Genomic DNA, 27766 nt, shown 5'->3' with positions numbered 1-27766 from the left:
AAGGTTTCCTTGATTTTCCTGTATACAGCATCTTCCTAGGACCATACAACCTTCAACATCCTTGCACTTGTCTTTCAGCCATTCTTCCTCAGCTGACCTGCACTTTCTATCTACTTCATTGTTTAATTGCCACTGTTCTTTACTGCCTTTCTAGTTTTTTGCATTTTTATACTTTTACCATTCTTCAATCAGGTCTAGTGTCTCCTGGGCGACCCGTTGATTCTTACATTAACTCTTCTTTCTTCCTAACCTTTCTTCAGCAACCCTCCCGATCTCATTCTTCACAACTGTCCATTCCTCTTATGTTTCCTTCAGCCTTTTCATTTAGTGCTTGTGCAACATGTTTCTTGAAACAATCCCTCTGTTTTTACTTTCAACTTGTGTAGATCCCATCTCCTTGCATTACTTCCTTTCTTTAATTTCTTCAACTCAGATAGCACTTCATGACCAACAAGTTGTGGTCTGAGTCCATGTCTGCTCTTGGGAAAGTCTTGCAATCCAAACCTGGTTTCTGAATCTCTGCTTAATCATAATGAAGTCTGTATGATGTCTTTCTAGTGTCACTAGGTCTCGTCAACGTATACAGCCATCATTTGTGGTGTTTGAACCAAGTATTAGCAAGGGCTAAATTATGATTGATGCAGAATTCAACCAGCTGACTTCCTCTTTCGTTCCTTTGTCCCAGTCTGATTCTCCTACTGCATTACCTTCTCTTCCTTGGCCTGCTACATTCCAGTCTCCCATCACAATTATATTCTGATCACCTTTTACGTATTGTGTTAGATCTTCTATCTCTTCATATATTCTTTCAATTTCACCATCATCTGCTGAACTAGTAGGCATATAGAGCTGCACTATTGTGGTGATCATTGGCTTGCTGCCTATCTTGACAACAATATTCCTTTCACTATGCTAGTCATAGTAACTTACTTGCTGCCCTATTTTCTTATTCATTAGTAAACCAACTTCTGCATTTCCCATGTTTGATTTTGTTTGATAATTCTGTAGTCACCTGACCAAATATTTGCTCTTCCTGCCAGTGTACTTCACTTCACCAACTACATCTGACTTTAGTCTATCCATTTCCCTTTTCAGATTCTCTAAATTACCATAGCAATTCATGCTTCTGGCATTCCATGCTCCAGCTCGCAGGATGTCAGTATCCATCTTCCTGATGATTGCCCCCTCTCACGTAGTCTCCACCCAGAGATCGGAGTGGAGGACTATTTTACCTCAGGAATATTTTACCCGGGAGGGAGCTGCCATCATTACATCATTCATACCGAGAGAGCTGCATGTCCTCAGGAGTTAGTTATAGCTGTCGTTTCCCATTGTTTTCCCTGCATAGCAGTATCAACATAGTTTAAACCGTGTTAAATATTATTGCAAGACCGTTTCAGGCAGTATTCCAGACTGCTGCCCTGCGACTTCCGAAAGGTTGCTGCCCCACTCGAACCATTTGTTACTCTGGTCTCTCGACAGATACAGAGCCAATGTGGATGCACCTATGGCTTGGCTATTGGCTTCAGTGGGTTGCACAAGCCACCCCACCACGGCAAGTTCAAATGGTTTCCATGGGAGGCATAGCTGGGTACATTTGTAAATTCGCTGAGGCATTTAGATGCGATGTCATGTGAATTTTTGATGATGCCTGGTCTACATGCGTGAAGTCAGAACTGTGGTGTATGGGTATGGCTGCCTCTTATCCGGTAGCCATGGGTTTGATTCCTGCGCAGGTTGGAGATTTTTACCTGGATTTGAGGGTTGGTTCAGGGTCCAACCAACCTACGTGCTTACAATTGAGAAGCTACCCGACTGTGATTTAGCAGCCCCGGTCTAGAAAGCAAAGAAGAACAGCCAGGAGGATTTGTCGTGCAGACTACATGACATCTCATAATCTGCAGGCTTTCAGGTTAAGCAACAGTCGCTTGGTGGACCAAGGCCCTTTCGGGGTGTTGCGCCATGGGGTTTGGTTTGGTTTGAGCGTGAAATAACTTTTAGTCTCCAACAGTGACATACGGTATTCTACAAAATTCAGAAAATTCATCTACATTTGTAAATATCTACAGTAGACTCGCAATTAACATGCTCCACGTTAACCAAGGGGGGTTTTGGGAGCTAAACATACATATTTTTTGTGTCAATATGTTGCTTGGTGATGTGCAGCAACAAAGTTGAATGGTACTGCAGAAATGCACATTAGCTGGCCACTAATTAGGTTGAGCTCTGGCAGCTGCTAGGTTGAGTAGTGATGTGCTGGCTCTTGCTACTGCTATGATGAGCATTGTTATAAGAATTCGTGTTGCCTGTACCTCACTCTCCTCCCCACCTCCCCTTGCGATTTGCATAACTCCAGTCACATGTCTCGTCACCCGTCTAATATCGCACTTCAGTTATTTGTTTACTGTCGGTTCGAATCAAGCCCCTGTTACATTGTCAGTGTATCAGATTGTTACGGTAGTGTTTAAATCTGTGTAGCCTCTTCTAAGTGATTAGCGCGGTATGAATGGCAAATGGAAAATGGCTGTGGTTTCTCTAGAAACAAAATTTAACGTAATACAAATGTTAGATATAGGCAAGTCTATTAAAATGTTTGCTGCTGCTGGTGTCAGGGCAGTGTCCGTTGAAGATTGAAGATGTAAGCAGAAGGAAATTGAAAGGTGAGTCAAGGCACAAGCAGGTGGTAGTGTTTTAATGCAGGGAACGATATACAACGGTGAATATGAATAGATGTCTGAGGCTTTATTTTTGCGCTTTCACACTTGCAAGCACAGGAAGACTAGTAGGTGGTCCTATAATGCAAACTACAGCAAGAGAATTTCAAAAAAGTTTAAAGGTTTTATTACAAAGATGAATTTCATGTTTGGTTCTGTATTGACTTACAAAATTTTTAAATACAGTTAGAAGAATGAGCTACCAGTGGAAAGACCAGTTGAAAATGTAGATGTCCTCTAGTGGTGTACCCTTCTTATTAGAAGAATGTATTTATATTGGTGCACCTCTTCAATATAAACCCAGTGTAAACCATTAAAGCTAAATAATTTGCATAGTCACAAACACTAGTGGGACTAGAACATTTTTTTGACCCTATATGGGTCGTCTTCAGCTAGTGTACATGGGAACAATTCAGCTTAAAATATCCAAAGCTGAAAATGCGGATAAAAAATTATAGATGGAAAAATTCACCATGACACATTAAAACTCTTTTTAAAACATCATGCATTGTTTTACAGTCTTGATGAAATTCAAAAATGATAAGAAAGCGGGAGTGATGACCATTATAGTCTATCTAGATGGCTATAATCCAATACTGATCAAAATAATTAAAATATACCCAGCTGGAGGAGTTTCTTATGATGTTTGTAGACCTTTTTGTCGAACAGATTGTATGTTAAAATACGGCTGTCGATATGGAAGTTGAGTATGAAGTTTGTGTACCCCGATGTTATTCCTCTGCTGTGCAAAGTAAATTTAATTCTCTCTTCTCCAGCCCCTTGAGTGGGCTTTTTGAGTCGATTAATCACCGAGCTCGATAGCTGCAGTCGCTTAAGTGCGGCCAGTATCCAGTATTTGGGAGAAAGTGGGCTCGAACTCCACTGTCGGCAGCCCTGAAGATGGTTTTCCGTGGTTTCCCATTTTCACACCAGGCAAATGCTGGGGCTGTACCTAAATTAAGACCATGGCAGCTTCCTTCCCACTCCTAGCCATTTCCTGTCCCATCGTCGCCATAAGACCTATCTGCATCGGTGCGGCGTAAAGCAACTTTTAAAAGAAAAGTCGATTAATCAATACTGTAAAACAATGCATGATGTTTTAAAAAACTTTTGATAACTCACACTGAATTCTTCCATTAATTTGTTATTCACATTTCTCTCTTCAGTTATTTTAATTTGACTTGTTCCCATGTATTCTAGTTGAAGATGATCTATATGTGGTTGAAAGATGTTCTAGTCTCATTAGTTTTTGTGAATGTTCAAACCATTTAGCTTTAGTAATTTACATTAGAGTTCTTCTAAGAATTGTATTTTAAAAATTGAAGAAGGTTTCACCACAAGCTATGAATGAGTGGACAGATAGGAGAAGATATTACACAGCTCAACATTACTGGGGAAAGACAACTTTGTAGCGGCAATATTAAAGCCATACTCTTGTCACTTAATCTGACTTCACTAATACAGCCCCTAAAGCAAGGGGTTCTTGAGACAATATAAAGAATCTATCAGCGGAGGCTTCTTCACGTGTTGGTTTCCAGATCGGATGAAACGTAGGTGTAAGGGAAAGATGTTTCATATTGGATTGCAATTGTAAGTTATAATTTTCATTATGATCAGCATTAACAAGCAGTTACAATTCAAATTAAGCAAAAGTATACAATAGGTGCTCCTGTGCTTAACTTGAATTGGATTGCAATGGCGTGGGATGAAGTTAAAAACTCTACATTTCAAAGATCATGGAGAATGCTATTTGCCTAAGAAAAATACAAAGAAACTTTGCTGGAATCGGACAATGAAAATGTCTTTCAACTCGTCCAGGTAGCTAATGAGCTACCAGTGGAAAGACCAGTTGAAAATGTAGACGTCCTCTAGTGATGTAACCAAGATTAACAAATGGAGCTGACTAACGACACTGTTGTTGAAATGGTCATCAGTACTGAAGAAAATTATGAGTAGCATGACACCAACAAGAGCACTTCAAAAACATTGCATTCTGAGGGACTGAACGTGATCGAAGCTGCTATAGCCTATGTTGAACAGCAAAAACAGCCTACAGCACTTGATCTTCTCTCCTTACACTGGTTGGCGATTCATTGCAGTGTCCAAGAGAGGCAAGAGGTTAACCCTAAAAGCTATGAGACGTTTTCACAAATTAATCTTCTCATTTAACATTGTTAATCCATTTATCTTTTAATTAAACTGCATAAAGTATTCAATGTGGATTTTAAGGAATTATGTTGTATATTGTAGTCACCTAAAAGACAAGAATGAATTTGAACACTCAAAAAAACATACATATAACTAAACATACAAACATAGATTCAAACATAAGCATATTAAATACATTGCAACACACAAAATAAACTCCTTACTGAAAACTGGAAAGCTCAAGAACTTCACAGCTGAATTAGATAGGCAAAATATTCTTGTAGTAGGGCTCCAAGAAATAAGAAATTTAACAGAAGATCCATTTGCATCTCAAGATTATAGAGTGTATAATGGGAAGCCAGGCCAAAGGGTCATGAAACATTGCCCCCAGTTTGCTACAGGATTTATAGTATATTTGAAAATAATAGATTCCGTAATTGATTTTAAAGCCATCTCACCGAGAATTGCGAGTCTAACTACAAACCACAAACAAACTTTATACCATCATAAATGCTCATGTCCCTACCAATGAAAAAAAATGTCCTAACAAAAACTCTGCAAAAAGTCGATAATTTCTGGGATCTCCTTGATCAGATAATGAATAAAATAGATATGAATAACATCAAGGTCCTTACAGGGGACTTCAATGCTCAACTGCGTAAGGAAAAGAATACGGACCAAAAATGATATTTATCACATGTAAAAAGTATCGAGGCGTAGTAGGAAAGTAGGCTCCTCATAAATATACTAACAGAAATGGCCAAAGACTCATAGAAATTTGCAGAACTCTTGGACTAACTTCCAAATCTACATATTTTAAAAGAAAACCACACAAACTTAAAACTTGGAAATATCCTGATTGGACAAAAGGATAATGGCAGCTAGACCACGTGTGTATGGATCAATTCTTTCACAAGGAAATCCACAATGTCAAAGTTCTAAGGGGAACGGACACTGATTCAGATCATTACTTAATTAAAATCAAGATTAAATTTGCTCCATTAAGAAGAAGACAAAATAGAGTTGGAGAGAAAAGGACATACGGCCCTCATCAGTTAATCCAGAATGCCCAGTATCGGCAAAGCACGGCAACTACAAGACTAACAGACAATTTAGATACCTAATCCCAATTCTTAAACAGAATGCAGAAGATTTAGCTTCATTAAATCCAAGGAAAAGACATGCCTGGTGGACCTCTGATTGTGATAGAATGCATTAAGAAAGGCATCAAGCTTGGTTGAAATTTCAAGCCCACAAAATAGGAGAAAATGCCATGAACCTCAAGAATGTCAGAAAACAATTCACCCAAACTATTAGAAGAATTAAGAGAAAATATCAAAAAGATTTAATGAACTCTATTGAGGAAAATTGTTACAAAAAGAATTGGTAAACAATTCCAAAAGTACAACATTATTGTTGAAAAATAAAGATGGAAAAAATAGCACAAAGCAATAAGGAAAACTCAGAAATCATGGCGGAAGCATTTAACAAGCTCTTGAACACTGATGAACCTGAAAAGCTCTTATTGATACACATACCCCGATAAAAAATAAACCAGAAAATGTAAACCCACCTACAGCAAAAGAAGTTAAAACAGTGCTTAAAGAAATGAAGAACTACAAAGTGTGTGGAGAAGCAAATGAAGAACTACAAAGTGTGTGGAGAAGACCAGGTTTTTGCAAAGAAGTTGAAATATGCGAGCAGTGGAACTCGGACATCCCTCCATATGATATTACAGAAGATCTGTATATCATAAATATTCCCAGAACAGTGGGCAACAGCTGTATTTAATCCAATTCATAAGAAAGGTCAAAGAAGTAATCCAGACAACTATAGAGGTATACCAGGGAGGCTTTAGACCTTGGAGAAGCTGCTCTGAACAAATAATAACTTTGAAGCTAGTCATGGCACATTACAGAAAACGAAACAAGCCCCTTTCAGTAACGTTTATAGATTTCATGAAAGCTTACGACTCCATCCACAGACCATCATTATTAAAAATTTTAAGACAATTCAGACTTCACCCAAAGCTAATCAAATTAATTGAACTTGCTCTAACTAATACAATTTCTAAAATTAAGTTCAGAGGAGAACTTTCTGAACCATTCTTGGTAACAACTGGTTTAAGACAGGGTGATGGATTGTCACCTCTTCTTTTTAACTGTGCACTAGAGGACGTTATGAGGGAATAGTACAAGACTAACTCGAAAAATATAAAAATTGGAACCCGGAAGGATAACATACATTTGAGCTCTTCAGTACGGAATAATATGAACTTTATTACCTATGGTTTCCAAGCCATGTTGGGATTGCGAGAAATGAACTTGCGGACGAAGCTGCAAAGGAAGCGGTACTTTTACCTCCTAGGCCTGTGAATGTAGCCTACTTGCTAGGAATGTGTGTTCTCAGCTACGTTGATGATCCATGTTGGCATCCTTGGAATCTGAATGACTAGCTATCCAAACTCCGAACAAGCTGAGGCAATCAAGACAACTACCTTGTAGTGGTCCTCTTCTCGGCCTTCATAGAGAGAGGCCATAGTTTTGTGTACGCATGGAAGATCTACGCCGTCTTACTTCCTAAAGAGGGAAGACGACACGCCCCCGCCCGTGTGTTATTGTGATGCCAACTTCACCGTTGCCCACATCCCCACAGAGTGCGCCGATCTCTCTGGCCTAAGACGGAACCTAGGCCTTCAGGCGACACTCCGAACTCATACTAGCTGATAACACTATTACTGCTGATCTTGTCATTCGCGTTGTGTGCGAGAGTGGATTAATCAAGGGTATATAAATTTCAAGTGTTCTGTCACTCAGAGAACTTTTGATTCATTTGTGACCTTTTCAGCTTAATACAATAATTTTGTTTTATGTTAAATTATTTTTCTACTTAATTTGTTCAGCGAGAATGATTACCTAGTTGTACTTTCTCTTAAAACAAATATCACCACCACCAGTGCATGGCATTGATTGGTCCTTCAGCTTAATTAGAAGTATTGGCACAACAGTGGAGCGCTGTAATGGGTATCGCATTGTCTGCTCCCACTATTCGATGATGTTTGCTTTGGAGAGGACTTGTGCCTCGCACTCCTTTGTGACAGTTACCCTGGACCATGAACGTCTCAGGCTTCAATGGACATATGAACATACACAGTGGTGTGCAGCTGAACAACACGGTATTTTTTTCGGATGAGTCCCACTTTAACTTGCACTGCATCGGCGGCCGTATATGCATTAGGCAATATCATGGTGAGCGGTATCATCCAGCATTCGTTCTGGTACTATACTTGCTGAACAGCAGATTTGATGGTGTAGGAAGCCAAAGGGTATTGTTCGTGATCTCGGCTGCTATGTATTGATGATAATCTTACCAGCAACTAGTACATCAAGTAAATTGTAGGGGCAGAAGTCGTACCTTTCCTTAAGTGACCCTTCAGTGTGTTCTATATTCCAGCACGACAGTGCCCAAGCATATGTGACTAGGAATGTTCAAGCTTTCTTTGTAACATAGGTCTGGTTTTAAACTAGCCCTGTCAAAGCCCACCAGCTGCTAGCATCGGTGAACTGTGGACTCGGATTCAAGCAGCCTGGCGGGAAATTCCTCAGTAAGACAGCAAAAGCCTCTTTCATTGAATGCCACGATGTATAGCAGATCTCATTTTGGCTCGTGGAGGTTTCACAAAATTCTGTTTTCATGTATTTTATCCTGAAACTGATATAATTTGTTCATTTCAATATTAATAATATGCAAAATAAATTTTATTCTGTCCTCATGGCTCTTTCGTAAACATGAGTCTACCATATCTAGGATATAAACTTCATGGTTCTGATCTGTATTGAATTGTAATTACAATATAATTATTGTCATAATGGTCTACCTTTCAGTACTATAATATGCAATATTCTAAATTGCATTAATTAGGGACTAGTTTCGGCCAGAGCTGGCCATCTTCAGCTTTAATGTAAAACATCTAATAACTAAACAAATGTACATGCACACAATTGACATAAAACAAATGAAACAAATATATACAAATTGACATTAAAAACTGGGATGTAATTATGAGTAAATTTGAAAATAACTAGGTGCTAAATTCTTGCATCTTGAGTTTGCTCATCATTGAGACTCTTTCATGTATTAATATTCACAGAACTATTAGTTCTAATACTGCTTATCATTACTAATTCAATTCGCATCCTCAGAACAAGACTGTCGTAACTCCCAAAAGTTGAATTTTGAGTTACGAACACATTAAAAACTGATATTTTGTCGTCTATCAAACAGTGAAACTCTTGTAACTGTAAGTCATACCGTACCATTCAAAACATGCATACAACAGTTTTTAGGTTTTGTGAATTTGTAGAGGTACGTACTGATAAACTGTTGTAACTCTATTACGACAGTCTTCCTGTAGAACATGTTGCAGAGATACATACTGACAAACTGTTGTAAGTAGTCGTGTGTGGGGGAACATTATTATTGTCTGTATAGTGTTGACAGTGTTATGCTTTCTATAGAAAGACAGTATTGTAACAAGGCATTGGCAAGTTGCGATTGTGTACTGAGTAAAATTCCGCAAAATGATATAGATGCAATGATGTTCTGTCGAGATTGAAAAATTGTATTTCCAAGTAGAGGATCTTTACTATGTCATATTTTTTCTGGCGAATGTTGTATTAGTGTAATTGAAAGAGCAGAAGAAGTGAATGCTTCAAACTCGCATCTGATGCATGTTGACATCGATAATTTGCCATCTCAAAGAACATACATAGACCTACTGCCATGTCCACTAGAGGCCAAGAGAAATGCTGATTTAGAAAGAGCACTTCGAGGTACGATATTAAAGTACAGTGTGCGATTGTGATCTGCAGTCTGTCCTTCAGGCACCGTGTGGTGACCTATCAGTGTTTACGACGGCTAAATGTGCACAATTTAATAATTTTTGGTAATGCAACCAAAAAAGGGTTATTGTTACCTTTGGAATGAAACGTCTGGTAAGAAAGGAGCAATAGAAATTGCATCCTGTGTCTATGAATATCTCAAATCCATTGAGTGTAAAGGCGTTAGTTATATTTTACAGCGATAATTGCCCTGCACAGAACCAGAATAAGTTCCTGGCAACAATGTATCTGTAAGCAGTGTTTACCACAAATATTTAATTGTAGGAGATAACAGAATGCTGGTGATTCTATGGAGTCCTAATTAGAGAAGCAAAAGAAAAGAGCTTTAAAGAGTGGTCCATTGTATGTGCCTGTGCAGTTGACTGGAATCATAGTGTGGCACGGAAAGAGGGACAGAATATCGGGTCAGAGAGATGAATTACAATGAATTCCATGACTTCAAGAAATTAACTGACAAAATGGGTAGCAACTGCACAGTGAATGATAAAGGAGAATCAGTCAAATGGAATGAAATTAGTGTTGAAGGTTGAAAAGGGCCAGAAGTATACTCTATGCTACAAGACAGACTTCGAGTCTAAAGAGTTCAATTACATTAATATCAAGGGACGTCAAAGGGGAAGAAGGTCAACTCAAACGCATCCAATTACCCCTGCCTACACACAACAACTGTGTATCTCGGCTGAAAAGAAGAAAGACCTAATGTCATATTGTGATGGAAATGGAAAGAGTGTATTATGCTTTTTACCAATCATTGCCAGTTTCACAAACTAAATTTTATAATACTATTTATTCTTTATATTTTAAGCATTTATAGCCCATTAAATATTAGGACATATGAATTGTAATATTATTCACTTAAATAACACTTTATTATTTAAATCCTTATGATGTCTCAGCTCACTTCTGTGCATTTCCTACTGTATTGTATGCCTGATGTAACTTTTTCATTTCAACAATATACCAACACATAAACTGTCGTAACTATAGTTTGTTGTTTATTTTATACCTATTTTTGTACATTAAAGGTAAACAGTTACATTTCCAGGTGCCTGATTGATACACAAGTGTGAGTAAAAGAATTCTAGTGTCTATCTTAAAACCCTGAATTTTAAATTGCATTCAAAATCTTTTATCGCAATTTTCTCAACAGTGATTTGGTAGTTACGATAGTCTTGTTCTAAGGGTGCGAATTGTAAACGGGAACTGGTAAATGTTGATCCCGTAGTTCATCACCTAATCTAATTGAATGGTGTTGGCCGTATGCGAGTCATTGGACGCCGCTGTAAATAACCACCAGCTGACAGAGAACTGCTAAATGTTGTTTCAACATCAATCAAAGTAATAAAATGAGATGCTCTCGTGGTGCTTGTTAAATCATGCTTAAATGTTGTTGGACATTGTCAGAACGGCACATGAAGATGTGGTTGTGTCTGGTATAAAATTTGCTATTCATTGCGGAGCTCATGAAGTTAACCTGAATCAATTAGATAAAATTAAATTAATGAATTGAATGAGAGAGTGTGTTAGTTAGATTGCATAAGTTATATGAGACTTACCTCTCAATACAGCATGTGGAGTGTGGTCTGTTGTGTGTGCTTCAGGCTAACTGTTGTGAGATTCAAATGAAAATAAAGGAGTGGGCAAGGGAGAGGAGAGAGGCAAGGCGTGAGGTCGTGGAGGGGAGGGGAAGGTCGTGAAGGAGAGGGAGGAGGGGAGTTAGGGCGCGGTTGAAGGATGTGGGGAAAAGGATGGCTGCTGAGGAAATGTGCTGTGAATATTATGAAAAACTGAATTATGACCCGTTGGTTTGACGTTTCTGAAAATGGGAATTAGGAGGTCAAAAACGATATTTGGCTTCTCTGAAATGTCATTAAGATTATGATTTGGGTTGAAATGTTGATCTATATGTATGAAGCAGCTTTCGGTAATGTTAAGAAGGGGTCATTTGTTGATGATTTTGAGAATTTTCATATCTTGTTTTATGTCTGTGAATTTGTGATTGTAGTCATGCATAAGCTGTCCTACAGCTGAAAATTTATTGTATTTCAGGGCACTGACGTGTTCAGAGTACCTTATATTAAAATTTCTCGCGGTCTGTCCAACATAAGAAGAATTACAACTGTTGCAAATGATCCTGTATACACCTGATTTTGAATAACTATTGAACTTGTTTATGGATGTGGCATTATGTAAGATTTGTGCGTTCCTATTGTTTGTTTTGAAAACAACTTTTACATCATGCTTTTTAAAGATGTTGGCAACTAAGTAGATTTGTTCATTGAAGGTAAAGATAGAGGAGTTATTTTTCTTATCTTTTTTCAAGGTGGTAGGAGGTGGTATTTATATTTATTGACTATTTTTTCTATAAAGAAACTGTTGTATCCATTGGATTTAGCTATATTACGAATAGTGTTCAACTCATTTTTGAGGTCTAAAAGAGACCTTCTTTATAGAAAAAATAATCAATTCATATAAATACCGCTCTTCTACCACCTTGAAAAAAGATAAAACAACTCCTCTCTTTCTATCTTTACCTTCAACGAACAAATCTACCAAGTCACCAACATCCTTAAAAAGCATGATGTAAAAGTTGTTTTCAAAACAAACAATAGGAACGCACAAATCTTACGTAATGCCGCATCCATAAACAAGTTCAATAGTTATTCAAATCAGGAGTATACAGGATCATTTGCAACAGTTGTAATTCTTCTTACGTCGGACAGACCGGGAGAAATTTTAATATAAGGTACTCGGAACATGTCAGTGCCCTGAAATACAATAAATTTTCAGCTGTAGGACAGCATATGCATGACTACAATCACAAATTCACAGACATAAAACAAGATATGGAAATTCTCAAAATCATCAACAAATGACCCCTTCTTAACATTACCGAAAGCTGCTTCGTACAAATAGATCAACATTTCAACCCAAATCATAATCTTGATGAAATTTCAGAGAAGCCAAATATTGTTTTTGACCTTCTAATTCCCATTTTCAGAAACGTCAAACCAACGGGTCATAATTCAGTTTTTCATAATATTCACAGCACCTTTCCTCAGCAGCCATCCTTTTCCCCACATCCTTCAGCCCCGCCTTAATTCCCCTCCTCCCTCTCCTTCACGAGCTTCCCCTCCCCTCCACAACCTCACGCCTTGCCTCTCCCCTCTCCCTTGCCCACTCCTTCATTTGAATCTCACAACAGTTAGTCTGAAGCACACACAATAGGCCACACTCCACATGCTGTATTGAGAGGTAAGTCTCATATAACTTATGCCATCTAACTAACACACACTCTCATTCAATTCATTAATTTAATTTTATCTAATTTATTCAGGTTAACTTCATGGGCACCGCAATGAATTGCAAATTTCATACCAGACACAACCACATCTTCATGTGCCGTCCTGACAATGTCCAACAATATTTCATCATGACTTAACAAGCACCACGAGAGCATCTCATTTTATTACTTTGATTGATGTTGAAACAACATTTAGCAGTTCTCTGTCAGCTGGCGGTTATTTACAGCGGCGTCCAATGACTTGCATACGGCTAACACCACTCAATTAGATTTAGTGATGAACTACGGGATCAACATTTACCAGTTCCCATTTACAATTGAATTAGTAATAATTAGCAGTATTAGAACTAACAGTTCTGTGAATATTAATACATGAGAGTCTCAATGATAAGCACACTCAAGATGCAAGAATTTAGAACCTAGTTATTTTCAAATTTACTCATAATTTCATCCCAGTTTTTAATGTCAATTGTGTGCATGTACATTTTAGTTATTAGATGTTTTACATTAAGGCTGAAGATGGCCAGCCCAAGCCGAAACTAGTCCCTAATTAATGTAATTTAGAGTATTGCATATTATACTGTTGAAAAGTGGACCATTACGATATTAATTTAATAATTATATTGAGTATACCCTATGAACCACATAACTGAAGTCTTAATATTTGCCTGTTGGTATTTCTGAAAGATACTTACAGCAAATCTCCGTGCACTGGCTATCTTATTCTCAACCCTCTTGTCAATTGCAGTGCGCATATCTCGTAAGAAAGCTCTCTCCTGAGCTTGAAGTAGGCGAATGGGTGCTCCAGACTCGTATGGCAAGGACCAGAGAGAGGTGGAGTACATAACTGGAGGTTCACTGCTGGACATGAGGGGGCTAATATTCCAGATGAGCGTGCCCTGAACTCGCATTAGTTCCTCAGGTCGCACCTGATCTGCTTTGTTCAGGATAATACGAGTCTGTAGGAAAGAAAACACAAAGAAAATAATGTGAACAATGGAATTCAAGAATGTGTGTAGCTAGGTGTCAAAAGCATTGAATTATTTTTCAGTATTTTGGGTCTCTATCATGGGATGATATATCATTAATTATACGTTCCATTAAGATCACTAATATATATTTGAAAACGTCAGCAGTGATTATTAGGGTATATACAATAAATATTAATATTTTGTTAAGCTTATGAGAATGTATGCCAATGTTTATATCCACTATCTTGAAATTTTTGTACACATTTGTCACTGATGTTTAGTTCTTATGGTTGAACCATCTGTTGGTATTATTTCGCTGTAGATTCTAAGAAGGGAGACAATTTTCAGAAGTGTTTTGAATGCTAAGGAATCAGGGTGTCATATATCATATGATTTGGATCAGAAATAATGCATTTAAAGAAAGGAAGCTCAGTAGCCTGTACTGAGTTAGGGTAGCAACTGGCTCTAAGTATAGTTTTAAAAAATGTAAGTTTTAAAGCAAAAATTTGCTTTCCTCCTACTTGCTTGTCATAAGCTGTTGGAGAATAAGTTTGTTTTGATTTTGTCTGTCATTGTCAACATCTGGTGTTGTCTTACAGTCATCTGAGCTGTGTTAGCCTTGCTTACATCTCAAAAATCACAGTTAACTCCATAAGCTAAGAGTTTTTCCAAGTGGTTCTTGTTGTCATCTGAAGAAATTTTAGCTGTCAAGGTGTTTCAGGATTACAATAAATAGAATTTGGATGCTCTAAGACTTTAAAATTGTTCAAATATGGAAGCGAAATAGGGCTTTAAAAATATGAAATATGATTACATACCTGCCAACTTTCCCAATTTAGGCGGGAGACTCCCGATTTTCGACAATTTTTCCCGCCTCCCGATTATTCTAATATTTCTTCCGATTTTAACTTATTTTAGTGAACTTTAAACATTTTTCAAATCCCACCATTTCAGCTTTGTACGCAAGTGGCCGAAAGTCCTTTGCTCATTGGCCTCTTTGAAATGAAAAACATTGACGTTTATTAATACGAGAAATGCGCACGAATGTGCGATGTTTATTGAAACCTGTGTATCGCGACGCGTATATCGACTGTCAATCTCTCGTTCTCGCATGTTATGTTCCTGTTCGTTCGCATCAGTCTAGTCGATTCTAGAGACTAGTTGCTAGATTTGGAGTCTGTTTTAGTAATTTAGTGATAGAATTTCCTAATGATTTTAGGAGCCATTTGGAGACAATTCTGGCGAGTTTTAATGTATTACTTGATAAAAATAATACTGCGCTCCCTATAAACGTGCTGGCGCGAGATGCAGTATATTAATCTATGCATTTTCTAAGTAATGCCATCTAAGCGCACGACTGATTCACACGTCTGGAGCATGAGTTCATACTATTTTCGGTGGGCTTATCAGAGACCGATTATCTCGCTCACATACTTCCTGTGAGCCTCATATAACAACAGTCGTATTTTGAGACAATAAGTGTTATAATATACGGTACCATAGTACTCCTGTATTGCGCAAGATATGTAGAATAAGCAGTTTCAAGCAATTGTATCTCCTGATTCCTCCCGATTTTTCCTGATTTTCATTTCTAAATCTCCTGATTTTTGGCTTTGTAAAGTTGGCAGGTATGTGATTACAAAATAACTAAATATGATGCAAAATTTGCTGCGTATGGCCCTTTTAAAATTAAAAATCACAACTGAAAAATTTATTTTCAATTCTTAGCTAATTATTTAGTATTATTTTGAATTTCATATCAGGTTTCTGAATATACACATGTTTATTGGCTCATCTACCAAAGAGATTATCTCTCACTGCATACTGTACGCCTACCTTTCCAGTAGATTTTGTAAGAAAAACAATCAACATTTTAAAAGTTGAAATATATTTATGTTAAATCAGTAGCAAAAAACATGTCTATTTATTTACATACAGTTTTGGAAATTTGGTGCTGAAGAAAAATAGGATTCAAGAAAACTAGGAATCAGTCTTGTATTTAACATTTTTTAATACTGAATAAATACGTAGTCAAAAATGTTAAATTTTAAATTGAAATAGAAATTAAATCCCCTCTTACAAATATATTATGTTGGTCATTATGTCATGAATAAAGGAAATAAATAATACAAAACTGGCGGACCCGTGCTTCTCCGCAGCATTCCTTATTAACAGGTCAGATAACTCGTCTTGATATGCCTGCCGCAATCAGATTGTTTTGCATGCCCTTTACAATCGTTTTACGGACATTTAATACTCGTACATAACTGATTCATTCATAATGTAGTTTGTAACACTTCTTCCCATACTTTGACCATTCAGTAGTATCTCGATCTTAACATTTTCAAACGATCTTGCCCGAGTAGAGCAACATACAATTGACCGTGGTTGAATACTAGGTCGGGTAAGTATACTAACCATTTTTTTAAGAGTTTGTCCCTGCTCTTTATTAATGATCATACAGAAGGCTAGTCGACTTGATACCTTCCTGTCTGTACGTACGTAGATTGTTTTCTCTTAGCAGCATATACTGTAATTTATGCTGTAATTTATTAGGAATGTTCTGCAATCTGTTGGGTATATTCAGAATGTGAGGATGATAAGAGAATCAAAGAGTATCTAGCAGAGAATAGTATTCTTCCATGATCAGAGGAAGTGTATACTCTCTGGCTTGACAGGAAGAATCAAACATGGCTGCATGCAGTCACATTACTGATGATGAAAATCACATATAGCAGAATATTAATGAAAGTGTTAGTCACTTAGCAACCCGCTAAGTACAGAGTGTATTGCGGGTTAGGGCAAGCCTTCACCTGCAGTTGTTGGAGTGATCATTTAATGATTTGATTTTATGATTACCAACGTTGGCTGAACTTAGAGACCTATCAATGTCTCATGATTCACTGGCAGGTAATTCTGGAGAGAATAAAACAGAAAAAATGAAATGGCGTATGGCTTTTAGTTCCAGGAGTGTCCAAGGACAATTTTGGTTCGCCAGATGCAGTTCGCATTGTGATAAGGATGAAATGGTGAAGACGACACATACACCCAGCCCCCGTGTCAACAAAATTAACTAATTATAATTAAAGCTCCCAACCCTGTCGGGAATCAAACCCAGGACCCCTGTGACCAAAGGCCAGCACGCTAACCGTTTAGCCATGGAGCCGAACAATAAAACAGAAATGAAGCAAATCGATCCGGTAGAATGGACGGATTGGCCAAAGCTGTTTTTACATATAATTTAGTTAAGCAGATTGTTTTATTCCACCTATTCAATACTATTGCAATACAATTGCAATGGCAGTGCCTATGTTTACATCATAATGCTTTGCTAGGGACTAGTTTCGACCCTATTTGGGTCGTCATCAGCCTAAATAAAGTACACTTATATGTCAAATGTCCTGGAACAATATCTTCTTGTAAAGTAATAAAATGAATAAAGTGAACTGGGTGTACAATGCAATAATATTCATTGTAAATTATGGTTGAGTGCATGAAATGTGTGATTAAAATGTCATGCACTCAACCATAATTTACAATTAATGTTATTGCATCGTACATATAGTTCACTTTGTTAATTTTATTACTGCACAAGAAGATATTGTTCCAGGACATTCAACATATGTGTACTTTTTTTTAGGCTGATGATGACCCAAATAGGGTCAAAATTAGTCCCTAGCAACGCATTCTGATGTAAACATAGTCATTATAATTAATGTATAATATTGAATAGGTGGAATAAAACATTCTGTTTAACTAAATTATATGTAATCTCAGTTCAATACGCAACCAAAATGAAATCTATTGATGAAAGCTGTTTTAGTAAACTCTTTTAATATATAGATGACGGCTGTTGATGTGAAAGCAAATGACTATGTGATGGGGTCTCTTTTCGTAATTACTCCTGAAAATGCACAGCTAGAGCTGCTGTCTTAATTACTTAAATGGACTGAAATGTGACGCTTTACGCAAAATGCTCAAAACATTATCTAATGTCGAAAGAGAATATGCATTTATATGACAAATGTATGTATATTCAACCCTTCTCCCATTTCCTTAAGGGCTTGGATATGACTGAGATGTATCTTCATAGCAAGAATTTACAGCTAGATGTCCTTCCTAAAGTCTCGGATGGGACTTAAACCATAATGGCCTTAATGATCATGGCCATCTGATGGGCTGTTTATATGACAAATAGTGATCTCTTATTTGTGATTAGAAGCAACTTAATTTGCATTTAAAACCTGTTTGGTAAGCAAATAGAATCAGGGAATAAAATATGAATTTTTATAAACATCTGAGGCCGAAAAATAAGACTTTATATAAATCTTAGTTGAAACTCCTGTGTATCATCTTTTTCTACCCCTTTTCCCACACCTGTGGGGTTGCGGGTGCGAACTGTGTTGCACATGAGGATTTGGCCCTATTCTACAGCCGGATGCCCTTCTTGATGCCAACCCTATATGGGGGTGGAACTCCTGTATGTTAAAATATATATTCCTGAAAGTTAATTATGATTAGGATATGTAGTCTCCATTAATGAAATTACATTACTTTTTGAGTGGCTACCTCTCTTGAGAGTAGATCATTTGAAATTATATTAATAATAATATGTATCAGGTTACCTCAAAAGAGAACATAAATATTTTGCCAAATTCTCTAGAAACAAGTACCCTTGTTAAAAATCATATGCGTATTTCATTTACATCAAAAGATTTGACGATAGTTTCTACGTTTCCCTCATACTGTTCTTGAATTTCAGAGATACCATTGTTTTGCAGTGTTTATGAATTCTTGGTCATGAATTAGATTACATTAAAATATCTGTTGAATTTAATCTATATATATAAAATAAGAGTTTTGTCTGTACATTGCTCAGAATTTGAAAATAATGGTATTTCTGTATCGGTCATGTCCATAGTAACAAGAAAATGCACTTTTTACTTTTCCGTAATTTCTGTCTGTATGTATGTATGTATGTACACGCATCACGAGAAAACGGTTGAAGAGAATATAATGAAAATCGGTATGTGAAGTCAGGGGATGAGCCTCTACAATCTAGGCTAGAAATCATTTTACTCACGCTGAGTGAAATGGTAGTTTAGGGGAAGTCCTAAAATTGAATTCTCAACTATTTATGTTATTAGTGATCTAATGAAAATCGGTATATGAAGTCGGGGGATGAGCTTCTACAATCTAGGCTATAAATCATTTTTCTCACGCTGAGTGAAATGGTAGTTTACGGGAAGGCCTAAAATTGAATTCTCGACTATTTGTTATTAGTGGTCGTATTTTAAAGAAAATGGGTATGCAAAGTTGGGGAATAAGTTGCTACAATCTAGGCTGTCAATAATTGTATTCACGCTGAGAAAAATGGTAGTTTAGGGGAAGGCCTAAAATATAATTCTCAAATATTGTTGTTATTAGTAGTCCTATCTTGATGAAAATCGGTATGCAAAGTCAGGAAATAAGTCGCTATTGTCTAGGCTGTAAATTATTTTATTCACGCTGAGTGAAATGGTAGTTTAGGGGAAGGCCTAAAATGTAATTCTCAAATATTTCTTATTAGAGGTGTAATCGATGAATGCTACATAACTAAGGTTATATAGTATTAAATTTCCTATTATTCATGTCTTATACATTGTTACCGTACTGGCTATGATCACAAAGATATTCATGATTTTGGATTTTTGTTACTAAGTCCATATCAGCGCCGAGTAACCAGAAATGGGTAAACAGTATTTAATGAAAATCGGTATGTAAAGTCGGAGAATAAGAAACTACAGTTTATGCTATAAAATATTTTACAAATAACAGAGTCGAAAGAAAAATAAATGTGAAGGCCTACAATACAGAAAGCTCATAACATTGATCAACAATAACATTACATTGACCATTGTTTGTCGTGATGTGCTTTGTGTCATCTGTTGCCTTCATCTCCGGTAGATAGGATTACTGCTGCGTACAGAGTATTATTTATTTGATTTACGTCGCACCGACATAGATAGGTTTTATGGCGACGATGGGATGGGAAAGGGCTAGGAATGCCTTAGGCCTTAATTAAGGTACAGGTCCAGCATTTGACTGGTGTGAAAGTGGGAAACCACGGAATACCATCATCAGCGCTGCCGACAATGGGGTTCGAATCCACTATCTCTCGGATGCAAGCTCACAGCTGCGCACCGCTAACCACACGGTCAACTCGCCCAGTCGTACAGAGTGTAACAGCCTGCCTGAATATTGATGGGAAGTAGCTGGGGAGTTAGATAACTTTCTTCTTTAGCATGACATTCCCCTGGTTTATAAATTTTCTGATACTACTGGTACGTAACACACTGGATCATCATAGCATTCGGGCTATTCAATCCCTACTCTGAGGCACTGATTGGAATGAACAGTGTGCATATTTAGCGGAATAATGGCAGATGAGTGTGCATGGCAATCTGCGGCCTGGTCATCCCAACTCTGGAACTTTGGACTATTAGATTGGCACCGCAATCTAACCGCAGCACGGTTCGTTAAAAGTGATAAAACGTGCGGCTTTCCATTTGATCGAGTATTTTATATGATAGCATTGCTTTTAATCGCTACATTCATACTTACGTTTTTGTAATGACCTATGTTGATTTCAGGTTAAGAAAACCACAAAGTCAGTCTTTCTGAGAATCCCGTAGCGAAGCATGGGTACATCAGCTAGTGAGAAATATAAGATTAAAAATACAGTCAACATTTCAAGCTTTAGTGTATTAATTTTAGCTCCTATGACTTAATGTAATATAATATGAAGATGATTGTTATTATTAGAGCCCGGATTTCCATGCAAATGCATGTTTTTAAATAAGCTGGTTACAATTCTTAAACTTTGCAAATATTCGTTTTATGGCTTAACGATTCCAAATAACCGTTCTTTTTCCATGAATGTTTGCATGTTTTGGTCTTTTTAGGACAAAATTCATGCATAATGCATATTTTGAAGATTATGGATTTAATAGCGAATATTTGGACGTTTAATATTGCATAATATGACTTTTCTTGTGACTTTGGCGCATATATAATGCTAATTTGCATGATAGTGCCTTTTAGGAATGTTGGTTTGCAGAATTTGGGGCCTTTTTTCCACGTTATACAGAATGTCTATTACTGAGAAACGGAGAGAATGTATTCCTGGCATCCTATATGACAACCAAAATTAGTACATAATCCAATTAACCAAACACTTTCTTATCTGCTGCTTGAGTAAACATTGACGTAAGCCGGAAGGCCCCACGTCGATCTGTGTAATTCTTGGGATTCAATTGTCCCAGTTATACATTGTTATAAATCGAAGTATAAATTGTGAATTACTCATTGACGGCTCATTCTTTCGCCTGTGTTTGACGAACAAAATAAAACTTGTATCGCATTTCTGTGACGCCGCGTTACTGAGCTAGCAGCTGAACCCTCTTCCGTTGTTATCCTGGATTTTCCTACCGGGAACTCTTGCTCGTCACTTTTTTATCGCAGCAGGCAATCAATGCCAGTTATTGAGGAGATTCAAATGTGTCTGCCATCATCGCACGGAGAACTATAGTTGCGGCAGCTAGATATCAGTTGAGAAAAGTTATCCGTTCAAATCCTGATTTGGATTCGTCAAGCTTATATAAGACGTACTGTAGTCAAAATGCAAAAGACGTACAATTTGACCTTACTTTGTCCCAAATGTCTTCAATTAACTATGCACTGTCACTTCTTGTGACGTAGAACTTCTGTGCTTAAGGATGTGCTGACAGATAAACGGACGAGCTTAAATCAAGGCAATTTGGAGAAATTAGTTGTACAAATGTTTCAAAAGGAAGTGAATTTTGATTGTGCATATTTCCAGTTTATCGTGCATGTTTTGCTATATGATAGTGCATGAATGCATGCATACTTTGAGATTTGATAGTGCATGGAAATCCGGGCTCTAGTTATTATTATTATTATTATCATGAAAAAATATTGGACTGATAGGAAATCAAGAAATCCTCTGTATAATTGTTTAGAGTGGTCCAATGTAGGCCATAAAATGTAAAATAAATAAAAATAAAATAATCCTTATCATTACTATCGAGTGGAGTGGCCGCACATGTTAACGTACTACGACTATGGAATTAAACTCTGCATTCGGAAGACACGTGGTTTCGTACCTCGCCATCGGCTTTCCAGAGAATGGTTTTCTGTAGTTTTACATTTTCACTTCCAGGCTAATGCCAGGACAGTTTCTATTCATAGGTCGCAGTTGACTCCTTCCATCTGCCCAGTATCATTCACCGTCATTTATTTCATCTTCATTAGGTCCTCAACTGAGGTTGGCATCAGGAAGGGCATCCGGCCATAAAAATACAGCCGAACCTTGATATCTCGAACCTCCATCACTCAAATTTTCCGTATATTGAAGTAACTTTAATTTCCCGGTCATTTGTCCTATTCTTCACATGTATTTATTTCTCTGTTAGTCGAAATTTAATTACGCCAATTTCTCGATTTCTTGAAGCAAAAAATTCCCTGTAACTTGAATTTTATGCACCTTAAGTGTGCAGTATGGCATTTGTAGTTTGCGAGGAGCCGTTAAAAGTAAAGAAAGGGTTACAATGATGCTGGGAGCTAATATGACGGGAACCGAAAAACTAAAACTTCTAATGATCGGAAAATCGGCAAAGCCTCTCTGTTACCCCCTGTGGGTGGGGGACAGAGACGAAGAATACACTCACGGTATCCCCTGCTTGTCGTAAGAGGCAACTAAAAGGGGCGACCAAGGGAGAACCATGAAACTCCTTGTGTTAGTACCAACATGCAGGGAACACCATGGGTCACTTTTCCTTGTGCGTAGTACCACTACGTTAGGTGCCAAGTAGTGTGATTAGTAGCAAACGAGAGCGCGACGGCTTTTACAGTACCTGTGATTGGTAGCACTATATGAGCGACACCATGGGATGACGGAACCCATAGTTCTGGCTTGCCTGTGATTAGTACCCACTATATGAGGAACACCACGGGATAGTAAGAGTCCCTGTGCTTAGTACACTTAGATGATGAACACCATAGGTTTTGCATTGCCTGTCAATGGCACCGCAGTGTGCGAAACACAGTAGGTCTGTAATACTTGTGCGAATTTCATTACCTGTGAGTAGTACCATAATGTGTGGAATACCGCGAGTCTACGCTACTCTTGATTAGTACCGCAACATGACAAATACCGTGGTTCTATTTTTCTAGTGATAAGTACCATTATGAGGGGCCGATGACTTGGATTTTGGACTCCTTTCAACTACAAGCACCATCGATTCAGTATCGTGCTATAGAAGCAGTCCTTTGGTCAGCAATACTATTGTTTTACGCCAGCTTCTGTGCATGTGAGACACTGTTTGTCGGTTCCACTGATCATTTTAAATTCATATTCATCCATTCATTCTTCGTCCTCACGTTTTGAATTGTTCAGTGGAGGATTTTGGGTTTTTAATTTGTCATTTCATTTCGTCTTATTTCATACCATTAGGGGTCGACGGCCTAGATGTTAGGCCCCTTTAAACAACAAGCATCAATCAATCATCAAGCCTCACTGTTTCTCGGGTGTGGATTAATTTCACTGTGGTATTAATTGTATCGAATGGGTGGTGTAATAAAATACTCCTTTTGTAAACTTGTGAGATAGTTGTTTTCAGTACGGAACAATGGCAAGAGTAATGATTTGTAATGTGGATTAATTACCGGTCACGTATGAGAGCAACCCTTAAAGTCGCGGATGACAAGCTCCATCTCGGCTGCATGGTTTTGACGAGAAGTTTCAACGTTAAGGGAGGAAAGGTTAACAGTAACAAATAGAAGAGACTAATGGATTTTTTTTCCAAACCTATTAACGGAGGTATGTTTCTTGTTTCACTACTGTATGTATTGTTTCCTCTCTTCTAAGAGGTTACTATAATAAGGGATATAATTAAAGTGATGCTGTAATATAGTTTGTATATTTTAAAATACTGTTAAAATAATGTATTCAGTATAAGCCCATAGATACATACATGTGAATCAATTATGTGCTATACATGCTCAAAAACGCTGTCCTGTATATCGAAATTTTGATAACTCAAAATAAAATTTAGCTCCCAAGGTGATTTGAGATATCGAGGTTCCACTGTATATCATTTAAGTTCATCTCACTTCATCTCCAATTCTGTATCAAGAAACAGGGCTAAAGGATAGACATACATTATTATTATTTTTATTATCATAGTAATATTGTATTATATGATAAAGATCTTACCTGGTACTCTCTGCCCTTAAGTTGATCTAATATAGCTTCTGTCTCTGGTCCTACATCCAGTTTTGCTGGGTCGTACACCAAGAAAATAATATCAGCTCGGTCGATGAACCATTGACATGCATCGTTAAATGGAAACAGTCTCTCCACCTGCTTGCGGATCTCCAGTATTCCAGGGATTTCCACAATATTTACCTAGTTTGAAACAGTATTGGATTGAAAAGCTGGGATGACTACATTAAACTACCAAGAAATGAGCCCTTTAAAATCAAGTAATGTCATGTTCGTTAAGATATACACACATCTCCCTTTAATACTTGAAAATACTGTAGTAAATGATTATCATTCCTATATTGAATAACTTCTTCATTGCATTGTGTACTATGCATAGCTGAGTTTGCTAACTGCTGGCATTTCGTATCATGTGTTTAATATTAGTTTATCCTGATGGCATTTAAAAAGATGTTTAATTCTCATAATCCTATGTCTATGCCGAGTGTCTCAAACCTGTTGTGTCAAATTGAAACAGGTGATAGTGGGTGCACAACTGATTATATTGAGATTCGGAACCAATGGTTGGAAATGCATATTTATTGTTTTATGGACATACACCGCATAACAACAGCAACGTAACTCATATTAATTGTTCAAAGTGATGACTGCCAGTCTCAATGCCTGCATGACAATGGCGCATGAAGTTCTGCCACGCTCTCAAAGATCCCTGGTGTCTGTTATACCAGGGGACAGGCAGCTTGCACTCTAGCAAGCAGGTCTTCATCCATTTCTACTGGGGTTTAATACACCAATGACTTAGTGTAACCCCAGAGGAAAAAGTTCAGAGGTGTGAGATCTGGCACGCTGGCCGTGGAACAGGACCTCCCCTTCGTGAAGGATACAAACTGTACAAAGTTCGGCACTACAGCACTGCGGTGGTTAATTCATTGACAGAAGTGAATCCAGGGCTCAAAATCTGTTGGTCCCAGTGTTTGCACACTTTTTTGATGATAGGGGTGTAATACCTGTTCCGCCATTACTCTCCACACTGTATCCTTCCAAGTGTGCGTTTCACAGGCAAATTGACAGGTGTTCAGGTTGTTCAGGTACTTGCAGACATTAACATTGAAGTGGGCTGGTGCACCGTCGTGTTGAAACCACATCCTTTCGCAGACAGCAAGGGGTACAGTTTCCAGGAACTGGCAGCACATCTCTCAGGAACACCAGGTAACATGAACCAGTCAAACTGGGAGGCAGCAAATAAGGTCCTATTAGGTGATCTTGGACAATGCCTGCCAATACATTGACAGAGAATTGTTGCTCTTGGCCACCGATGTGGGTGGTGTGGGGATTGTCCTCACTCCAGACACAGCCATTGCGACTGTTGAAAACACCCATCACGGGTGAATGAGGCCTCATCCATGAACAATACAAACTGTACAAAGTTTGGCACTACAGCAGTGCGGTGGATAATACATTGACAGAAATGAATGTGGGGTCCCAGTGCTTGCACACATTCTTTACGATAGGGGTGTAATTTCTGTTCCGCCAGTACTCTCCACACACTATCCTTTGAAGTGCGTTTTGACAGGCAAGTTGTCGGTTGCTTATTGCTGGGTGGTCGGCCACATGATCCAGCACCATCTCCTCAAAGTCTGGTGTTCAGGCATGTCTTTGGCGGGACCCTTGGCCAGCTCTCTGTAGCGTGAACGACCCCGTCTCTCTAAGTTGGTATCCATGGAGATAAACTTCCTGCAGTTAGGATGACGCCTGTTGGGAAAGCATTCTCTGTCTATTCGTGCTGCTTTAAGGGCACTACATTCTATTCCACCATACATTAAATGCATGTGTGCCAACTCTTGTGATGAATAACGTTCCATCTTTTGACGCAAATGTGAGAAACGGATATAACTTGAAAACAATATTCTCTCACCCATGGGTAAATAATGCAAGTATCGAGCTTGAATTATTATTATTATTATTATTGTTATTATTATTATTATTATTATTATTATTATTATTATTATTATTATTACTTGTAATGTATGGCTATGAAATGTTTACATCCGATTAGTATTAGTATTATTGTTGTTATTATTTACGTAGTCGAATGATCACATTGTGTGAGAGGTTATGTCATGAAACATGGACTGTATATAGACATTTGTATGTAAGAACCTGCAATTAATTTATTCTTACCTGTATATATAATTTGTAATCCACTACGGTATTTTGAAAAACACTGTAACATCCAGAAAGGCACTGGGTAGGTGAGAATTATGGAGAATATTCTGTACACTATATGTATGTATTAGGCACTCTAGAATTTACAAGAAGGTATTTTGTGACTTATCTTTCTGGAAGCCTGGCCAGGCACCTATATAAGAAGGCAATCTTGATGGTAGAGGCGAGTTATTGTTTATTAAGAGTCCTGGGTTAACAGGATTTGTTTTGACCAGGCGTGCGTCGTGCTAACTAGTGTTTGAAGTATGTGAATTGGCTTAGTAAAGTTGGTAGTTGACATGCAGTGGTTGCAGTTTACATGTTGAAGTGATAGGCAGTTGTTGAAATGGCAGTTTGTTTATGTTCTTGGAGTGAAGTGTTTGTTTGTGATACAGTGATTAAGGTTATGTGCATTCAATTTGTAAATAATTGTAAATAAATCCGAGTACACAATTTGACAGCATTTTGTCTGCATCATTGTTGATACATCACTTTGACTGTGTCATGTACTGTACATAGTAACACACCTTACCATGAACACATCACAACCTGTCGGATGCAATGGACAGGTGACATCAGGGATAGTGGTGTGCGTGCGGCACAGGTTAATGCGCCCGTGCGATGCATGTGGTCGTCACATGACGTGCTACGAGCTAACTTGTGTATGGTAGGTCTGTTTGGTGGTGAGGGTGTACACTCTTTATCACCCACTGCCTGTTCCAGTGTATAACAGACACCCAGGATCTTTGCAAGAGATCGGCAGAACTGCTTGCGCCATTGCAATATATGCATTGAGACTGGCTGTCGTCACTTTGAAAAATTACTATGCGCTACGTTGTTGTTATGCGGTGTATTCTGTGTATGTCCATAACAATAAATATGCATTTCCAACCATTGGTTCTCTATCTCAGTATAATCGGTTTTGGACCCACTATAGTCTAATGTGTTTAAATTCTACCCAAAATGTTTGAGACACCCTGTAGATTTATCAACATTATTGTTGTTATTATTATTATTATTATTAATAATAATAATAATAATAATAATAATAATAATAATAATTTCTAGAATTCTACACAGAGTTTCCTCCAATTAATAGACCCTATGATATCAGGAATATACTGTAAGCCTACTTGTAATACAGTATGCGCCAAAATATACAGTACTGAAAATTGTTAGTCTTATTGTCATTACCTTACTTATCAAGATGATAGTGTAAATGTTCAAAATGTGCTCCA

At 37.7% G+C, this 27766-nt stretch overlaps 2 protein-coding genes across 4 annotated transcripts in view; one reads left to right on the top strand and one right to left on the bottom strand.

Moving 5' to 3' along the window:
- Nucleotides 1–27766, top strand: part of LOC136866085 (putative protein FAM10A4) — a 405358-nt gene that overhangs the window by 82929 nt on the left and 294663 nt on the right. The gene's annotated exons all lie outside the window — the stretch shown is intronic.
- The window catches only part of LOC136866084 (uncharacterized), a 215486-nt gene that overhangs the window by 4109 nt on the left and 183611 nt on the right, over nucleotides 1–27766 (bottom strand). For both annotated transcript variants that reach the window (XM_067142746.2, XM_068226602.1), the window contains 2 exons: nucleotides 24315–24506; nucleotides 13763–14026 (listed from right to left, as the gene is read on the bottom strand). In XM_067142746.2, coding sequence (XP_066998847.2) covers nucleotides 13763–14026; nucleotides 24315–24506 — 456 coding nt within the window. The remainder of the gene's footprint in view (nucleotides 1–13762; nucleotides 14027–24314; nucleotides 24507–27766) is intronic.

Source organism: Anabrus simplex, chromosome 3, assembly GCF_040414725.1.
Source record: "Anabrus simplex isolate iqAnaSimp1 chromosome 3, ASM4041472v1, whole genome shotgun sequence".
Classification (NCBI taxonomy): Eukaryota; Metazoa; Arthropoda; class Insecta; order Orthoptera; family Tettigoniidae; genus Anabrus; species Anabrus simplex.
The sequence above is the reverse complement of the archived record's forward strand: the minus strand, read 5'-3'. Positions and strand labels throughout refer to the sequence as shown.